Consider the following 19,709-nt stretch of genomic DNA (forward strand, 5'->3'; position numbering starts at 1 on the left):
AATCTATATTACTTTATATACAGTAAGTACCTATGCTTAGTATTACTATAATTTTATTTTTTTTATTTTTATTTATTAGAATGTACAGGCTAGACCCTTTTTTAATATTAATTAATGTATCAGTAATTAGTAGATACCTACCTATAATCTATATATAAATATATTCTATAGACTATAATATATGGCCATATGGGTCATGACTGATGAGTAAGTATATTATGTACCTATTCAATATTTGGATGAAAATAATGTTATTTGATTTAATTAATGGTTTGCGTTAACATGAAAATATTTATTTTTTTAAATAATACTTATCTTGAAATTATATTTTGTAATACCTTCAGATATACATTATACAATTAGGTACTATGAAGAATTAAGAATTTTTAATCCTAGTGTGAGTATTAATGATTTAACTGGATCCTAAACAGATTATGTTTCTAATACAGAAGTCTACAGGTATTGTTGTATTAAAAAAAAAAAAAAAAACAATATGACATCTGTTAGCCTCGACGTGCGTACCTACTATATGAACTAAAAAAGTTGTAGTGGTTAAGGAAGAAAATCGGGTCATTACCTCAACCATTCTCGATACTTCCTACATCCTATCTGGGTCAGTATGCAGGAATGTCGAGTGTAATATATAATTAAATACGTAACGAAATTACATTTAAAGGCAAAATTGAATGATTATGTTTACTACTATATTAGTTCCTATTGTACAGCTAAATTTAAAAAGAAACTTTTTTTATTACCAATTATTTAGAAAATACTAACCATAATTTATTAGTTATTTAATACAATTATACAAAAGAAGCGTATAAATTGTATAACATGAAAAGATAATAATATAAATTGTACGATGTATATATTAATATATTATTGGTGTATTTAATAATTAAATGGGTAAAATAATTTTCTTGTTCTAAATTGAAAATATAAATATAACTATTTGTAGGTAATTTGTATACATTTCTTTTCGTCGCTAAATAAGTGTTATACCTATATAGAATTATTAAAACTTAATTATACGTCTATTATGTGAGAAATTGATGCTTTGTTTAAAAAAATTAGTTATACTTTCTCGTTAGAAAAATGATTAAACTAAGTATAAATGTGTACTATTAGTTTTGCATAAATACTATTAAAAATAGATACCCCATTTTGAATTCTAAACTAATTTAACAATGTATTTAGGTACAAATATACATTACACAATATACATATATAACCATGTTATGGGTTTTAGTATTACTGTAGGTATTAATTTATTGTACACCTATATAGGCTATAAATGTACCTACCTAAATATTACATATCACACCTTATTAATTAGTTACTAATTAATTATTTAGATTATAGGTTTATTATAAATTATAATACTTAAACATTAAATATTATGAATAATAACACACGTATAAGTAAAGGTAATATAGGTATTGTTAATGAATTACCCATACGGCCATACATGTATATTGTATACTATCTATTTATATAGGTACCTATATGAAACAGTTAACAGGACAATATAGGTACTCTAATAATAATAAAGTATATACTATATTGATATATTATTAAATTATTAAAAATGATAATACCTAATACTTACTATATTATATATACTTATAAGTGACAAATTAGGTATACAAAAAATAATGGAGTTAAAAGCTGTATTAATCATGCTATCTCACTTTATATAGTACCTAACTATAGGAATAAATATTAATTATTTCAAAAAGAACCTTTTGACCTTTTAAGCAAACCCCTTTAAAAATTATATTTTATTAATGATTTAAGCAATACTTTTTTTTTACTTACCTATCCATATATTTTGAAATTGTATTAAGAGCCTTGTGCATATTACCTGCGTTATTTATTTATTTATTATTATTTTGCAAACAAACAATAATTATTAAAATATTTAATTTTTTTCATTTTACGACAGGTACACATTTTGATTCTCGTACATATCATACAGAATTTTAAGCTATAGTTATGTTTGGAAATGACGACATTGTACTTTTTATAAATTGTTTACTATTTCACCCTATAATAATTAATCTTGAATTCAAACACTCAATAACTCTGCCCAGAACGAATTTATATTATAGATATGTATTTGTTTAATCAATATAGGTACACAATAAATATTCTTATTGTGAATCAAAAATTATTTTTATTTTGCTTACGAATATTCTTGTCAACCTTATAGTCTTAACTTTTTAGACAATATTGAGAGTAGGTAGGCTATAAAACTTTAAAAGGTACCTACTATATTCGGAATACATATAGGTCGTACACGTTTTGAACTATAGAACTACACAAACATGATGATTAGTATACCAATGCTTATGTCTAAATAAATGTAGGTATACAATTTTTTTATATTATTGGTAAAGTAGTGATGTGTTGTGATTGCAATATGTTTAATTCGTATTTTTTACGTCACGATGTGAACGCGCTTAGTTGGCAGTGCGTAGTAGGTATACCTACTCTTTAGTGAATAGGATAGCTGTAGTTAGGAAGGCAGGATCCACGATTCACGAGTCAAGTTCGGTGGGGCTCAGTCTGGGTCAGTAGAGTGCCGGACTCGAATGTGTCATCAGGTCAATGTGCTATACATTAAAATCAAGACGTTATGATTTCAAAACTATCAAGAATTTCGGTAAATATTTACTATTATACTTACGATATTATTATAATTTATAATTTTACGTTAAGATTATATTAAGTACTAAATAATTAGTTAAAAACCAAATGAGAAAAATAACGTACCTACCTATAATATTCAATTAGGTATATCTAACAATAACATTACATTATATTATTATATGTGATTATGATGGAAGGTTTTTACTTATTTTTTTAAAAAATTTAACTTATATTTTTAATTTTTTTCCTTCTTTAAATGTTCATTTATTTAGTATAATTTTGATTAGTTTGTGTTTTTATGAGTTTTAATTTTAATCATAATAATCTTTTGTTATTGCTATTGTTTATTATTATTATTCTGATTGTTTTAAATTTTAATTAAACTCTGTTGGTAAATCTACATTACGAGACTTAAATGCTTGTGCACAATAATAATATTATAAAATAATAAAATATTTATAATAATAATATTTATAATATTTATTAATATTATTCGTTTTTAAAACTATACTCACTAGTCACTACCATTGTAGAACATTAATTATAAACATTAAACATTAGTTTTGTATATGTGTCAACACGCGTATTTATTTTCAATGCTTATAAATAATAAATATCAAAAATCAAAACGTAAATATAATAATAAAGTAACGATTCAACTTTGAATAAATTGATTGCAAATAAAATATAGTTTTGATAGCATATATTAAATGCATAAAATATTATAAAGCATATTAAATATACCTACAACCAATACTTATTAGTCATTAGTCATTACATATAGGTCACAGACATATACTAAACATCTTTTATTTTAAGTCAAAACCATTTTTTTTTGTGAAAAGAAAACATTTTGTCAATGAATACTACCTATTTATTCAAGATTTTAGATAAATTCATTTTCTGTATTAATATTTAAAAAAATAATTGTTTGTTTTACATTACAATATTACATATTAGTGTTTAATACGATATATTTATGAAATTCATTAATACAATTTCCTTCTATATCAGATATCTATAACTAATAATATAAATTGTACTTTTATTTTCAATTGTTCAAATAATATACCTTAATCTAGTCCACCTAATTTTGTATAACAGTCGTAATCGTAATTCGTACAGTATACAATATATTATGTAGGTACCTACAAGTAAATATGCAACATAATATTCACAATTCCGAGTGTAGGTATTATTTGTAATTTATTGTTTGGAAACTACCGGTTCCATTTAAAATATCTCCTGTATACCTACCAGGTTATAAAATTATAATAATTAGATAACATTTGAATACAAAAATAAAATAAAATACAAAGCTCACAAAATAGTTGAAAGCGTGTTTTAATAAAATTAATACAAATCTATGACTATATAGATAATAGTTTGATATATTTTATGGGTCGCGTTAATATTTTTTTAAGCAACTAGTATACACTATACAACTATGATAACTCAACAGTTACAATAAAATAAAATACAAATATAGAATTAACAGTACATCAGTACATTGACTATAAAAATATTATGAGTTATATACTATATATAATACACCATAATGTGGTAACTAAGATTTTTACGATTTTAGTTGAAATCGGTAAAATGATACCAAATAAGTTATCTAACCCTCAACTCAACGTTTATAAATAAATTAAATATTTGTATGGATTAAAACATAATAGAATATTTAAAAAAAATGTATAGTAAGTATCTACCTATAATCTATATACGAAGCAAATAATTCGTAATTTTTTATTAGATACCTATAGTAACATGATGCGTAGGTAATGCTATACAGATGGTCATTTACAATGATAAATAGAGTTTTATAAGATCTTTTGTTAATTTAAAGTTACAAAATGAATTCAATTAAATGGTCTAATACTCTAATGTTTGCAAATACACCTGATCTACCATGGATAAACTATATCGTTCCACGGATTAATGGAGATTGTTACGCGAATTCGTCACGGTTTATTTGATTATTCTTCCTTTGGACAGGGCAAACGCTATTTTAGTGATCAATGTCTAAATACATTATTCTTATAAATTAAAAGCATACAAAATTAAAATGTAAAATAGAACTATAAGTTATTGAATAAAATGCAACTGCATATGTACTATATAGGTACCTACAAATGCTAAGACAATATTTAAGCATCAGATTATTTAAAAAATATTAAAGTAGGTATAGGTATAAAAATTAATAAGTGTTATACTCATTTTGACTTCAGAATAACTTCTGAAGTAGACTGAACGTGTTATTTGAATTTTTTAAAAAATTATATTTATTTATAACTAGCTGATATTGATCTTAAATCAACATTTTAAGACGATAAGGTAACTATTATGATATTATCATTATGATGGTAACTCTTTTTTTAATATTGCTATAATTTGTAGTATTAAAGTAGTCAATATCCGCATATAGACATATAGGTAACCTTTATATTTTATAGTTTAAGATTTAAATAAATGCCTTTATTTATATTGTATAAACTAATTTATCTTACAAAATAAATTAACTCGTGTATCATTCAATTTTATTAATTTTATTTAGTTATTTAAAAAAGTAGCAAACGCAAAACTTATTACTAACGGTACCGTCTTCTTTTTGACCCAGTCTTGTGTTCCTCGTGGTCACGTCGTCATGGTATAATACTCAGTAGAAGATTTAATTATGCCAAGTAGTGCACTACTGAATCTAATTTTTTCCTTATTTAAAATAACATTATTACTTCTCAGCTTATTGGTATAGGTTTGGTGCTTAAAAAACAATTTTCTTTCCATATTTTTTCACTAAATTTATTTGTTTTCTATTTAATAAAAAAAGGAAAAGTAGGTTTCCAGATTAAATTGCTTACGAACAATGGAACTATATACCTTGCAAATAGACATCAATATGCCTGACCAACGATGACCAATGTACTTTTTTGTTGATATATCGTACATATAAAGCCGTTATAGAAGCTGATAGGTATGCCCATACATTTCAATGTCAAATGACTGTTGAATCCGACACACTCAATAATAATATTACAAAAAAATAATACTTTTTTGTGCAGATATTTGATACCTAAGTCAATACATCACGCTCAATCATAATATATAGCCAATATAATGATTGATACGTAAATTATGTGAAATGTCCATTTTCAATATTTACATGATCATTTATAAAATAGGCCACCATTATAACATATTCGTTTGCACAATAGTACGGAATAAAGGTATTAGATATAGACGATATAGCCAATAGAATCTTTAAGTTTTCGAAATAGTGTAAGTACCTATAAACTATTGGTAAAATTGATTTTAAGTGGGTACCTATAACCTACGAATAGTTAATATGTAGGTATGTAGTTTTGTATAGTGCCGATAAAGTACTCAATTTTTAAGCACTCTATAGAAGAGTATCTGCGGATCATCCGTTCTATACTTAAATTATGAGTAGATCAATAAATTTATTGATTTTAAAACTAAGCTTGTGTGGTGTTTTTATTGGTTGTTTTGTAAAATACTAAACACATTCATACAGCTCTTCGCTAATCTCTGTATTGGAAATTGATTACTAATTTGAAGAGGTTATTTTACGAATTATCGAGAAAGTAACGAGAAATTATATGAAATATATGTAACATATTTCACTATAATATAGGTATTATACTATTATTCCTACCAACTATAATTATATATATATATAAATATAAAATATAAATATATACTATGTACATATTTAATATTTATATATATAATAAAATCTTTCGTTTGAACCTATTTACTGGAAAATATTTGTTACATTTTGGATGTATTCATAAAGCATAATTAGTTATTAATTATTATATAGGTGTTCTACATTGTTGTTGATTTATACCTAATCATTTTGATTCACAATATTATGTTTATTCTTATTAATTTTAGTTCATTTGCATTGCTATTTTTCTCATTCCGAGAAACATAGCTGTTGTACATCAATCACAAACATTTTCATCAACAGATTCGTCTACGGTTGATTCTGGGCAAGAACCTCCCGAAGGTTATTATGCTTTTATCGAAGCTCCCAGAATGGAACCACCTAAAGTCCGTTCTCCGCCTTATTTCAAATCTAACAAATTGTGTCCAGGTAAAAATTATACACTTATTATTGTAATTATTTATAATATAATTTTGGCTGTAGGTACCTGTAGCACGAAGTACGAACTATACATTTCGCACGATTACCTATACCCTATGTGGCTATGTTGTAGTCACGCATTTCGTAAAAATAATTGTGCTTCTATACTGTATATATATTTAACCATTGTAGTAAATAGTGTACCAAATAACAATATAAAATAAAACATGAAATGACACTATTCATATATTATAGGGGTCAACAAGAATCCATCAGCAAAAACATTGAATAATCTATGCGGAGATCTCAATAAAGGGTTTTTGCCAGTGAACCCAATGAAACAAAACGTTTTAGGATCACCATACCCGTTGTGAGTGTTATGACAATTGAATATTTTAATTTTATTTCTGCGAATTACCGCATTCATCATTTTCAAGTTTTAACGTACGTATATTATGTAGAATATAATGATACAATCTTTTTAGTGAGTTAGTGAAGAATAAAACATTAGAATTCTTCAGCAGGACATTGCCAATACTCAAAGCGGATGAAACTATACCAAAAGTAGCCAAATATGTGCCACCTGAATCGTATTACCAAAGTAGTACGACCCAAAAATACTTACAGTAAGCCTATGTACAATAATCATATAAGATATCCTAATGGCCACGCCGCCGAAAGTTTGTTTCATAATAAAAAAAAAGAGATGATAATAAGTAAATAACTACCTATAGACACATTAATTTATAATATGTGCCTATTCTTAATTTGTTTAGAGGAAAACCTTTTCGGCGAAGAGCAAAGTACACCAATACAGATTCTCTTGATGATGTAAACATGGACGACGACGAAGATGTTCCTATAAATTCTCAAAATAGTACTAGACATTCAAGAAAATTTTGTGACACCAGCGGCGGAGTGTAAGTTACATTAAAATAGTATTTGTATTAAAATTAGTGTGGTTATAAATTTAATATTACTGTCAATATGTGATCACTGATCACGATAAAAAAATATATATTTTTTTAATGAAAACATTGACAAATTATGATGTACCTACCTATAAATTATAAATAAAAATAATAATTACAAGTAACGAATGTATCATTTATACGAAAATGTTAATAACAACAATGACAAATGCAATGAGCAAAAAAAAATATTATTAAAACATTAGGTAGGTATAGAGTACAATAATAAAATTGAAACAAATCTATTAATACAATTAAATACAAAGAAATAAATACTTCAACTAGGTTATTTAACTTGGATTAGGTTTAGCTCATGAAAAATTAAATGACATTGGAATAAGTAGATATAATAGGTATGTATTTATTATAATGATAGTTCCGTGAACCTATAATTAAATGTATGTCATAATCATTAATCACCATACAAAAAATTAAATCTTTATTAATATACCTAACTTATAAAAAAATTATATAAAAACTATTGTCTATTGTCTATTTACTATATAAGATGAAAAATTAAAATAATATATTTAGTCTTATTATTATATAGGTACATATATATCTTATTATTATTTATTTTTACATATGCATTATGTATAATTTAGTACTATTATCTAGTTCAGTAAGATGAAATTATAGGTAGTAATTTATTGAAGTTTTTAGTTCGATGAATCAAAATAGTGCTATGGATTACGTCATATTATAATAATATTATAATATAGACGTTATTAATGTCGTATAGCGTGTCCTAGTTCGGATAGTTCCATCTGGTTTAATGTTGAAAACCCGAAATGAGAATTTAGTATGACTGCACTGGAGTGTTACGTTTGTACTATTGTTGAAAATAAAATAAACAATTTATTTTCAAATAAATAATAAATGAGAATAAAAGGTAAAAGTTAAATTTTTAACTTAACTCTAGTTAAATTATAAAAGGTATTTTTTCCATAAATTATAATAGCTATAGTTATAACTTATTGAGTTATTCTTTTGATATGTGTTTAACTAGGTTGGTAACTTAGCGAGTTATAAGACAATTGTTATTGTGAACACTGACCTTAATTTATATATTTTAAATATAAGAGGAAATTTCTAATTGCATTAAAAGCAAAATTATTTGACCGTCTGTTCTTTTAAAAATGTTTACAATTGTCAATTGTCATGTTATTTTTTACTTCAGATTTTGCATGCTCTATAAAGTAATACAAGGACAAGCACTGTCCGGACTTATGGCTCAACGACGAACTGAACAATTAGAATATAGAACACGTGACCCGGCTCATGCTGCCGGTAGTGTTATGGATGGGCCACCCACTCCCTGTCCGGCCAAAGTAGAATATGCTACACCAGTATTTGCACGGAACTACCAGGGTATGTGGCGATATGTGGTGCAAATTCCGTATGAAGGATATTTTACCCAAACCGTAGAGGTGACTAAGTGCACGTACGTACATTTTTCAACGTAAATAATACTATATAAATAGGTATTTCTGAAAAATAAGAAGTTTAAAAATGAAATCATTGTGTTAAAGTACCCTTATTTTTGAAAAATTCTATAGATATACTATAAATAATATTATATATAATATGTTCATTAATAAAATATGTGGTTCCTTCTTAGTCAAACTAAATGTCATTACATAGAGGGAGGATGTCTGTCATCACCGAGATGGGTAAGCCTGTTGGTTGCAGAGGTTTACTATCCAGACACGTATTTACCATCTGCTTCTAACAATCGAAGATTGCCAGTACCACCACAACAACAAGGTATGTACAGAACACAGGCACAAGGCGATGATCCACCTTCAGTACAAGACTTTCAAAACTACCAGCAATATTTACATAAACGTGCTACTCAAGGTGCTCCTGACCCTTTGCCCTCCCAATCATCTACTTCGACATCGAAGAAAAAGCCACATTGTGACGGTATTGACGAACTCGGATGTTTTCAAGCAAGTATTTTTTGATAAACTATACAAAATCTTTGAAAATTTTATTTTATTTTTACAATCAGCTGGTTTTAATTTAAATATGTATCATTTTAATTTGGGTAGTTGCTTAAATATGATCATAAAACTAAAAAAAAATTACCAAGGTTTGGTAAATAATATTTTTTTAAAAATTTATTCGAGGAACCTTTATATTATGTAGGTACAAAAACATATTTTTAACTAACAAACAAAATAATATTATATTGGAAATAAACAAAAATGATTTTTTTAGGTGAGACTTTACTATGACTGGTTTTTGATTCCTGGAAGTTGCAAATGCTGGAGACCAGATTATTTTGCAAGATATGTAAAAAGAAAATCAACATCGCCTGAACTGTAAAAGCGTTTTTATTTAAATTATATGAATATGTAAATATGAATTTATATGTTAGTTGTATAATATTATAATTAATAATTAATGTTGTATCTTATACTATTTAAGACTTAGTAGATAAGTATAAAAACGACTCATATATAGAAGATAAGCAGAATCCTTCAAACATTTATTTGTTTAAATTTTATAAATATGAGATTTTAAAAACTCTTAAATCAAATATTCATTTAAGGATTTTTTAAATCCATAGTCCATATTTTGAACTTGAATTTTTAAATTCAAATTATTTTAAAACATGCTCAATTTTGGACACATATAATATTATAAACTATAAAGAAATTAAATATTGTATTTAATGTATAGGGATATATATATATAAGAATATATTCTTATATAAGTTGACTTTATTTTATAGAGGGGGACTGACATTATTTAAAAAAATAGGTTTATTTACAAAACCAAAGACAACTCCCTCCATCTTCATAACATTACATTTTTCTGAAAGGGCAAACCCGAATCCCTCCGATCACTGAATAATATGTGTATTTTTTAGGTAGATAAACGCATCTAGAATGTATTGAAATATTATAGTATAAATAAATTGTATAATCTAATCTAGAGTATGTGTATTTTTTTTTAATTATTTTAAATAATAAACAAGTGTGAAACGTTAGAGTTATTTCAATAGTTAATGTACAATTTCCTCAGAAATATCAGATCTATGAAGCCCGGTATCATTTTACTATTTCCATACCTACTTTACTGGCTATAGTTATTAATTATACAGTTATACACCACGAAAGTTTGAGCATCCTTTATATACATACAAAATACAAATACAAACTTTATTTATTTTATAATATTTATATTTAAGTTTTATCAGAGAATAAATTAATAGTTCGTTATCAACAAAAAGTATTTAAGTAAATATAATGTATTATTCATAAAAATGCAAACGACGCACTTTATAAATAATAAGTATAATATATTATCATGTCTGGAATCTGAATAGTTTTTTTAATGTTAATAAATAAGTCAATTAATTTTAATTATTACTTTATGTCTTTATCTATAATAGGTAGGTACAGGTACCGACATAATAAATTATTTATTTTTATAGATAAATCGCAATTCGCAATACGCCAATACCTCTTGAAATATTTATATTAGTGATAATTTATAAATTAAAAAATCGCTGTTTAAATCAAGTACCTACCTAACAAAAATAGTAAAATAGTATTATTGTATTATTAAGCAATACCTATATTTAAAATATTAGTTTAAAAAAAAATGTATCATATTGCTTTTTATAATTATAAATCTATTATTGTGATATGGATTTTAAATCCATATTAAAATAAGTACCTATATATTATTTATATACACAATTTAACATACTCAACAAAATAAATCGATGTGATTAATTTATTAATGTAGGTAATTCGTGTAAGCATATATTGTTGGTACCTACTTTATAATAACAATAATTCAACATTTTCCTAAAATAATTTTATTAATTTTATGATAATACCTATATGATATTATATTATGTGTCGAATAATTTTTATGACTGATATGTTTTATGAATAATGAATTCAACTACCTACACGTTCATACAATTTGATTTTTAATAACTTTCTCTTCATAAACGCATTTATTTGAATTTAAAAAATCAATAGCTGTATATAATATAGAACCATTGTTTTTACAATAATATAATAGTTCTAGGAGCATAATATTATTATATCACTTAATATTTTTAATCGTTCATTGTTGTGCATTTTTTTCTACGGATATGTTGTGTACAATAATATGTTTTTATGCTATTTATATAGCTATCGACTACCAGCCAGCCATGGCTCATGGGTAGGTACAACATAATATGTTTGGTAGCAATCATTAATAATAGGGCGTAGTTACATGGTTGTACAAAAAAAATAAAAACACAACGCTTATGTTACTACAGTGACGGTTATTTAGCAAGTTTTTTTTTATTACATGAATAATGCATTAAGGAAATATAATTTAAACGTGCATGGACATTGGACATGTTATTTAAACTATTATGGTTGTCGCGTAGGTACCTACTCGTCTCTTTTCCACTTGCGTCTCGCATACCTACGGACTACGGTCATAGGCAGTAAATACTTATGCACGTATTATGTATACCTATATATATATATTTATATAATTACATTATATTAAATATATTTATTTGTTTATTTATTTTTTTATTGAACTTAAGCCCGGCGACAATGGCCATTAGCTGTTGTAGGGGATTATGAACTATGATTGGTAAGGTTAGAATGGTAAGCCGTAAGGTGTTGTTACGGTAGGTAAGCTAACACGCGGTATATGTGTGACAAGGTTTTTACTTTTTACTACTACGAACCCGGGTCGTCACCCATCCGGGAGCTAGTAGCGGCGGGCGTTCCGCTACCAGCCAACGCGGCGCGCCAAGTCCAGTGTTTGGCAAGTTCCTTATAAAAAGGAATTCGTTCTGTTCCATGTTCCTTAAAAAAAAAAAAGAATTCGTTCCTTTGTTGTTCCTTTAAAACGTGAACAAGTACCTTTTTTAGTTCCAAATAAAATAAAAATTCTTATTTAATCATTAATGTTTTTTTTTCGTATTATGCGCATACTTATTTAATTTTTATTTATAATATATAACTACAAGTAGGTATATATTTTATACGTTTATGCAATATATTATTATATATTTTGAGATTTTCTTCAAAATTAAATTTTTGGCTAACGTATGTCGATTGTCTCTACATCGATACTCAATAACAATCACTAATTAGGAATATACATTATACCTACACATTAAAAAAATATATCTTAATTTCAATTTTTACATACCTATTATTTGTGTAAATTATTGGAACTAGAAAGGAACGAACAATTTTGTTATTTTTCCTTAAAAAAAAGAACTAGTTCATTTTCTCGTTCTTTTTTTATAAAAAGGAATTCGTTCCAGGAATCCGTTCCTTTTGGAACTCGTTCCTTCCAAACACTGGCCAAGTCACATAAAATGTATTGTGTGCACGTTACTTCGTATAGTTATAGGTACCTACCAAAATTAATCAAAGACAGCTAAACGTGTTTTAATATTCGGTATAACACGATTGATCGGCATCATCGGTAGTGCTAATGTTAATAATTTATTCTGTGATATTGATTCCACAAAAGAATAATAAGCCAATACATTTTAGTTTTAGCCGTCATACTGATCGTTAAAAACATATAGGAAATGGGAATATAATTAAACGTAAAAGATTTCAAGTTTCAACCAATATTAAAATTTAAAATTATAAAAATACTGAACATCACTACTATCATATTTAAGTCAATTTGGAACCAGATACCAAGCCATAGATAATAAATGATCTTTTTAGTTATACATGTAGGTACCATTATAAAGTAATTATTTTATTTTATCATGATATGTACCAAAGGGGCACGATTAAAGATAGTATGGTTGCCCATCGAATCTAGAAGTGTCTACCGAAATAAATCTCCATTATCAGTATTAAATAGCTGGAAATTTACGCTCTAGCGCTTATTTGTTGTAGTGATTCTAAATGCAATTACCTTTCAAATGTAAATTGTAGTTCCGTGATAGCCACTATGACATATAAGCGCTAGTGCTTAAGTTTCCAGCTGTTTAATTTAACTTTAATACTGATTATAGAGATTCATTTCGGTAGACACTTTTCAAGTATGAGAATCATACGTCGATGGGCAACCATACTATCTATAGCCGTGCAATGGGACAAGGTGTCAAGGACCAAGGTACATAAATTTAAGGAATTTATTATTTTTATTATTATCAACAATATGAACTTCGAGATATTCACTATTCAGTAACCAGCTATAAAAAAAAAAAATATTCTGAATATTTATTATTATTATATTATTCTATTCTGTGTTATTATCAAATATAATTCACAGGGCAACAACATAACAATCACGGACCAACAAGATATACCACAGAATAGAATAATAAATACTATAGTATATCTTGGTCCGTGATAACAATACAATTATTTTTTACACTTACTTGTATTGTTATTTAGTATTTTTGTGTTAGATTTAATCAATATAATGAGTAATGATATAACGACGATATTTATGATAACAACGGATTGTGGCTTTTATTTCAATCATTATTATATTCTGTGATCACACCTACCTTAAATCTTTGAATTTTTTAGATTCTGAGCGGAGCGATGAATGTATTAATTTTACAATGATGTGATTTTTTTTTGTGTCTGTCATCACGGTTTGGTGTAGTAAAACTGCTTCCCAATAACTTTCAAAAGCGTCGGGAAAAACAATATAAAATTAAGGAAAAAGGGGAATTTATTGTTAAACAAAATAGATTTTGATTTTTGGCATAACTCTAAAACAAATGACCGCAGATACATGACATTTTCACTGAAGATTTATATTAGCATTTGCTATGTACAATAAAATATTCAAAATATTTTGACACTTGAGATTTATATCATATGTTTATTTTATCAATTCCTATACTTGATAAAATTTTCAAAATATTTTGACTTGTTTTGAACTGTTTACGGACATTTTCAGTTTCCAATTTTAGATTCTGAGCAGAGCGATAAATTTATTGATTTTATAATGATGTGTTTTTTTTTTATTTTTGTGTCTGTCATCACCTTTAAGGACAGTAAAAATGCTTGGATAATCTTCAGCAATATCTTTTCTGATAGGAAGTGAATCTAATTGGTACTTTGGTGGTCAAAAGTAAAAATTTCCCAGTAGTTTTCAAAAGCAACGTGAAAAACAAAAGAAAAATTAAGGAAAAACGGGAATTTTTACGCAAAATCGGCTTTTAGTGCAACTCTAAAACAAATGACCGTAGGTACATGAAATGTTGACTGAATGTTTATATTAGCATTTTCTATACACCATAACATTTTCCAAATATTTTGACTTATTTTAAGCTGTTTACGAACATTTTCAGTTTCTATTTTTTTTCTATAAATATCAATAAAATGTTATTATTGTTGGCTAAAAAAGCTTGACATTTTAAAAGAAGGCTCCTAGTATATTGTTTCAAAGGCAAATGAAAACAATTAAAAATCCAGTCACAATTTTTTTTCAATAAGCATCTTAAGTTCAAATATTGACAAAATACGTAAAAATGACGAAAATTTGCAAATTATTTTGAGTTAGAAATTCATGAAAATTTTCTTTTTAAATCTAAGATTAGAAAATGTAATACAAGATTACTCATAAGTTTGTCTACATTTTAAAAAAAAAAATGTCTACATGAAAGTCAAATAATATTTCTATGAGAGTTTGAAATTCATATATTTAAAATATATAATCACAATTTTTTTTGTAAGTATTTTAAGTTCGATTTTTTACTAAATTGAAAATTTAATAATTATTTTGTAGTTAAAAATTTATAAAATATTAAACTTTTATAGCTAAAGATTTAAAATTTAAAACAAGGTTCAAGTAAATAGGTTTAATATAAATTACTTTATTTACAATAATATCATATAATTAAATGGTCTGCGCAAAAAAAACTGGCCGATGACCCCCTGACTCCGCCTGTCCCCCACCCACCCAATAACCGCCTGCTCGTCCAGAAATGGCCGCTAGAGTCGCGCCGGTCACCGGCCAGTTTTTGTTGCGCGGACTTTAGGTGCCATCTGTTCATTTTTATTAACATTATAAAAATAACTTAATTATTTAAAAAAATTAAATTTATAATTTCCAATTAAATGTGTTGGGAAGATATTTAAACCAAACAATAGGTCAAGGAAAGAAGGTCAGATTGAAACGACGAAAATTAGCAACGAGTTAGATTTTCAATACCTACCTAAAGGTAATAGGTAGCAATTATAGCAGCCAGCGGGATTGTATATTTGAATGAATGTTTGAGGTTATAAAACATAAACCGATATAGTTTTTAAACAATGCTACCTATCAACATCCACGGTAGATAAGTAGATTATGTTTTATCATTAATAATCAGTGTAACAAATTGTCTAAAAGCCTATTTTTATTTTGACACTAATGTATATCATTCAGTTGAGTAAAAAAAAACCTTCATAATTACTGAACCGATAACGGATAAAACGAAACGTTTAACAATGATTCTGTACAATGATTCTGTAAAAAAAAGTATTCATGACATTTAACTATTATCTACCATTTTTTTTTATAACAACTGACTTATCTACTATTTATTCCATAAAATGTCATGGATATCTTTTCTTAAATATTATTTAACATCAATTAATCTGTAGACGAAAATTGTTAACTTTCTAAATTAAATTCAACGTATATTATTTTTTAAAAAAAACTGAATAAAATATGGGATTAAATACAATTTAACATATTTAAATAATTGTTTAAGCCCTATTATATTGACTTAACCTATTTACGAAAATAATATTTATATTATTTAGGTGATTAGGAGGTATTATTTATATATTATACATTTATATACAAAATAATATGTATTTTATTAATTAATGGCTAAATAATAATATTAGTTATTACATTAGCTAAATTGTAGACAATTGTACATTCGTGGTACAATCGTACCTATATATAAATATAAATATATAATAGGACTAAGAACAGATAAATCGATGCGCTCACTACCCAGCGGCCAGTGGCCCATTGGGGCCATAAATATAAATTTAACTTCGGATATATAAATAAAAATAGGTAGTATATATAAATGTATACAAATTATAAGCTTAAGATTATTATATTCTCTATGTTCCTTATTGTTCCTATTGTTGATGTTAATCCTATTATTCCTATTTCCTACTCAGACATAAATGATTGTAATGTGATCAATTGATTTTAATAAGTAAATACCTCGGTAAATAGTACTAAATACCAATATACTAAACATACATTAAACAATTAACTTATTTATTAATAACACTATAACCTATACAAAGACTAAAAAACAAACAATGTTTATGATAATCAATAGATACTCATAATAATCATATTATAACATATACGATATACTATAAACATTATACATACTGCAATACTGCATATTAGTATATACTATATTACATACTAAATTTCATATATTATAGATAAATAGATTATTGAGTCAAACATTACTGTAGTAGATGCACTTTATTATAATATTACGAATGTATAAAAACTAAAAAGTTATATAATATAAAATCAATAATACCCAGTGGTTTGTAACCTCACAATTTACACATTATTATTATACGTTGTATACTGCATAGGTACTTACACTTTAGTGGTTAGTACGTTATACACGTTTAGCATCCAGTCTTGTCAAGTAGGAATTCGATTTCAATTTGACAAATTCATTTTAAATACTTTAAAAATACTTTTTATTCGTATTTTTATTCTAAGTAAATATTATTTTTCGTTTTATCATTGTATTTTAATGACCAACAATTTTTACAAAATGTATTTTGTACGCTTATATAATGAAATAATGTTGATTATATTGATTTTTTAGGACGAAAATTACGTTTTAAAATTAAGTTTTACTAAGAGGTTTTTCTTAAACTAAATAATAAATATGTATTTGAATATTTATGAAATATATTTAGAATATACTGAACTTTTTTTCCTAAGACATCTTGACATTCTGACGAAAATAACAAATGCGGGTGTGGCATATCCTCTTCTTTTCCCTTTCTCTAATAAGGAGTAAAAGGGAAAAGGGAAAAGGGTAAATACTAAATAATATAGTCTATATGAGGGACACTTATCAGTTTAGGTGAGTGCTAAAAAGAGTAGCACTTATATTATATAGGTCAGGGGTGGCCTGCAAACGGTCGATCTTGGACGATTTCTAAGTCGATCCCCTTGTTAGAATTTATTAATTATTCTTATGCATTTGTCATTTAGTAGATTCAGTTATTAAATACATATATTTCGGATTAACCTGTTATAGTGTTAAATGGCATTTTTCACATGAAATTTATAAAAGCTGAGTAGGTTAAGCTTAGACTTAACCACGGAGTCTTGATATATGCAACGATACGCTTCTACATCAACAGTAAAATGTCAATACATTTTAAAATTATTTAGAAATTTAATGTGAAACATTCATTTTAGATAACTTAACACTTTAATTTTTTTATTTATATAAGTATGTTTATTATTAATATTAAATAATTTTTTTACATTATTCGATCCTAAAAGAAAAAATATACTTTCAGTAGATCTTAATCAAAAAAAGTTTGGCCACCCCTGATATAGGTAATGTGAAAATTCTTTGCAATTATTGATTTAACTATATCTATTAGAAGTAGAACTGCTACAGTAGGTAATACGTTTTAATAATACATATAATGTATGATTTGTAAGAATAATCCAATTATATTTAATATTTCCATTTTTTATTTTATATTTATGATTTATCTTTCTCCCATATGTTCTATAAGGATTTTTTCAATACTTCCCCGATAAATTAGACATTTTCCCCAAGATTTAGTACCTATATTATTTCCCCAATATCAGGAATCACGTGCCTGTATTTTCTTCAATAATAACAGTTATTGATTTTCTGATTTTCGAACTTTTAAATAAAATTTAATATCATATTTTAAATTTATTGAGGTTTTTTGTATCGCAAAAAGTTCTGTAAAGATACAAATATACAATCTTCTGTTTTTCAAATGAGATCCCATTTTAGATTCTGAGTGGAAGGATAAATGTATTGATTTTACAATGATGTGTTTTTTTATTTTTTTATTTTTGTGTGTGTACACGATTAGTAGTCGAAATAATGCTTCGATTTTCAACTTCAGTGTCTTGTTCGATGGAAATGTGAATTTAGTTGGTATTTTTAGGAGGTCAAAATTTAAAATTCCCAATAGTTTTTAAAAGCATCCCGGTAAAACAAAATAAAAATTAAGGAAAAACGGGAATTTTTACGCAAAATCGGTTTTTGACAAAATCGATTTTGGCTTCTAGTGTAACTCTAAAAACAATGATCGTAAATACATGACATTTTCACTGAATGTTTATATATTAGCCTTTTCTATACATGAAACAAATTTCAAAATACTTGTATTGAACTGTTTAGGGCAGGGGCGTATTTACGGAGGTGGATACGGGGACAAATCCGCCCCCATGGCTCTTTAAATACATGTCGATTATTATATTATAATTATTAAATCGTAATCTGTAAGCTAAAATTCTTATCATTCGCCCCCTACAAAAAATACTAAATACGCCACTGGTTTAGTGACATTTTCAGTTTCCGATTTTATTAGTTATTTTAGATTCTGAGTGGAGCGATGAATGTATTGATTTTACAATGATGTGTGTTTTTTTATTTTTTTTTTTATTTTTGTGTCTGTCATCACCTTTTAGGACAGTAAAAGTGCTTGGATTTTCTTCAACAGTACCTTTTCTGATAGGAAAGTGAATCTAGTTGGTACTATGGGGGGTCAAAAGTAACATTTTTCCAATAGTTTTCAAAAGCGCCGTGAAAAACAAAAGAAAAATTAAGGAAAAACGGGAATTTTTACGCAAAATCTGTTTTCGAGAAAATTGATTTTGGTTTTTGGTGTATCATTAAAACGAATGACTGTAGATACATGACATTGTCACTAGTTGTTTATATTTCCATTTTCTATACATGA

The 19,709-nt window shown here is 26.2% G+C and overlaps 1 protein-coding gene across 1 annotated transcript; it reads left to right on the forward strand.

Moving 5' to 3' along the window:
- The first annotated feature begins 2,508 nt into the window (after positions 1–2,508).
- On the forward strand, positions 2,509–10,749 carry LOC100160712 (spaetzle 6). The gene is made up of 8 exons (XM_001944011.5): positions 2,509–2,665; positions 6,574–6,775; positions 7,022–7,136; positions 7,252–7,392; positions 7,543–7,686; positions 8,918–9,181; positions 9,359–9,689; positions 9,961–10,749. The coding sequence occupies exons 1-8, from the start codon at positions 2,639–2,641 to the stop codon at positions 10,066–10,068; spliced, it is 1,332 nt and encodes a 443-aa protein (XP_001944046.2). The 5' UTR covers positions 2,509–2,638; the 3' UTR covers positions 10,069–10,749.
- The last annotated feature ends 8,960 nt before the right edge of the window (positions 10,750–19,709 follow it).

The sequence above is a fragment of the Acyrthosiphon pisum genome, chromosome A1, assembly GCF_005508785.2.
Source record: "Acyrthosiphon pisum isolate AL4f chromosome A1, pea_aphid_22Mar2018_4r6ur, whole genome shotgun sequence".
In the NCBI taxonomy this organism is placed as follows: Eukaryota; Metazoa; Arthropoda; class Insecta; order Hemiptera; family Aphididae; genus Acyrthosiphon; species Acyrthosiphon pisum.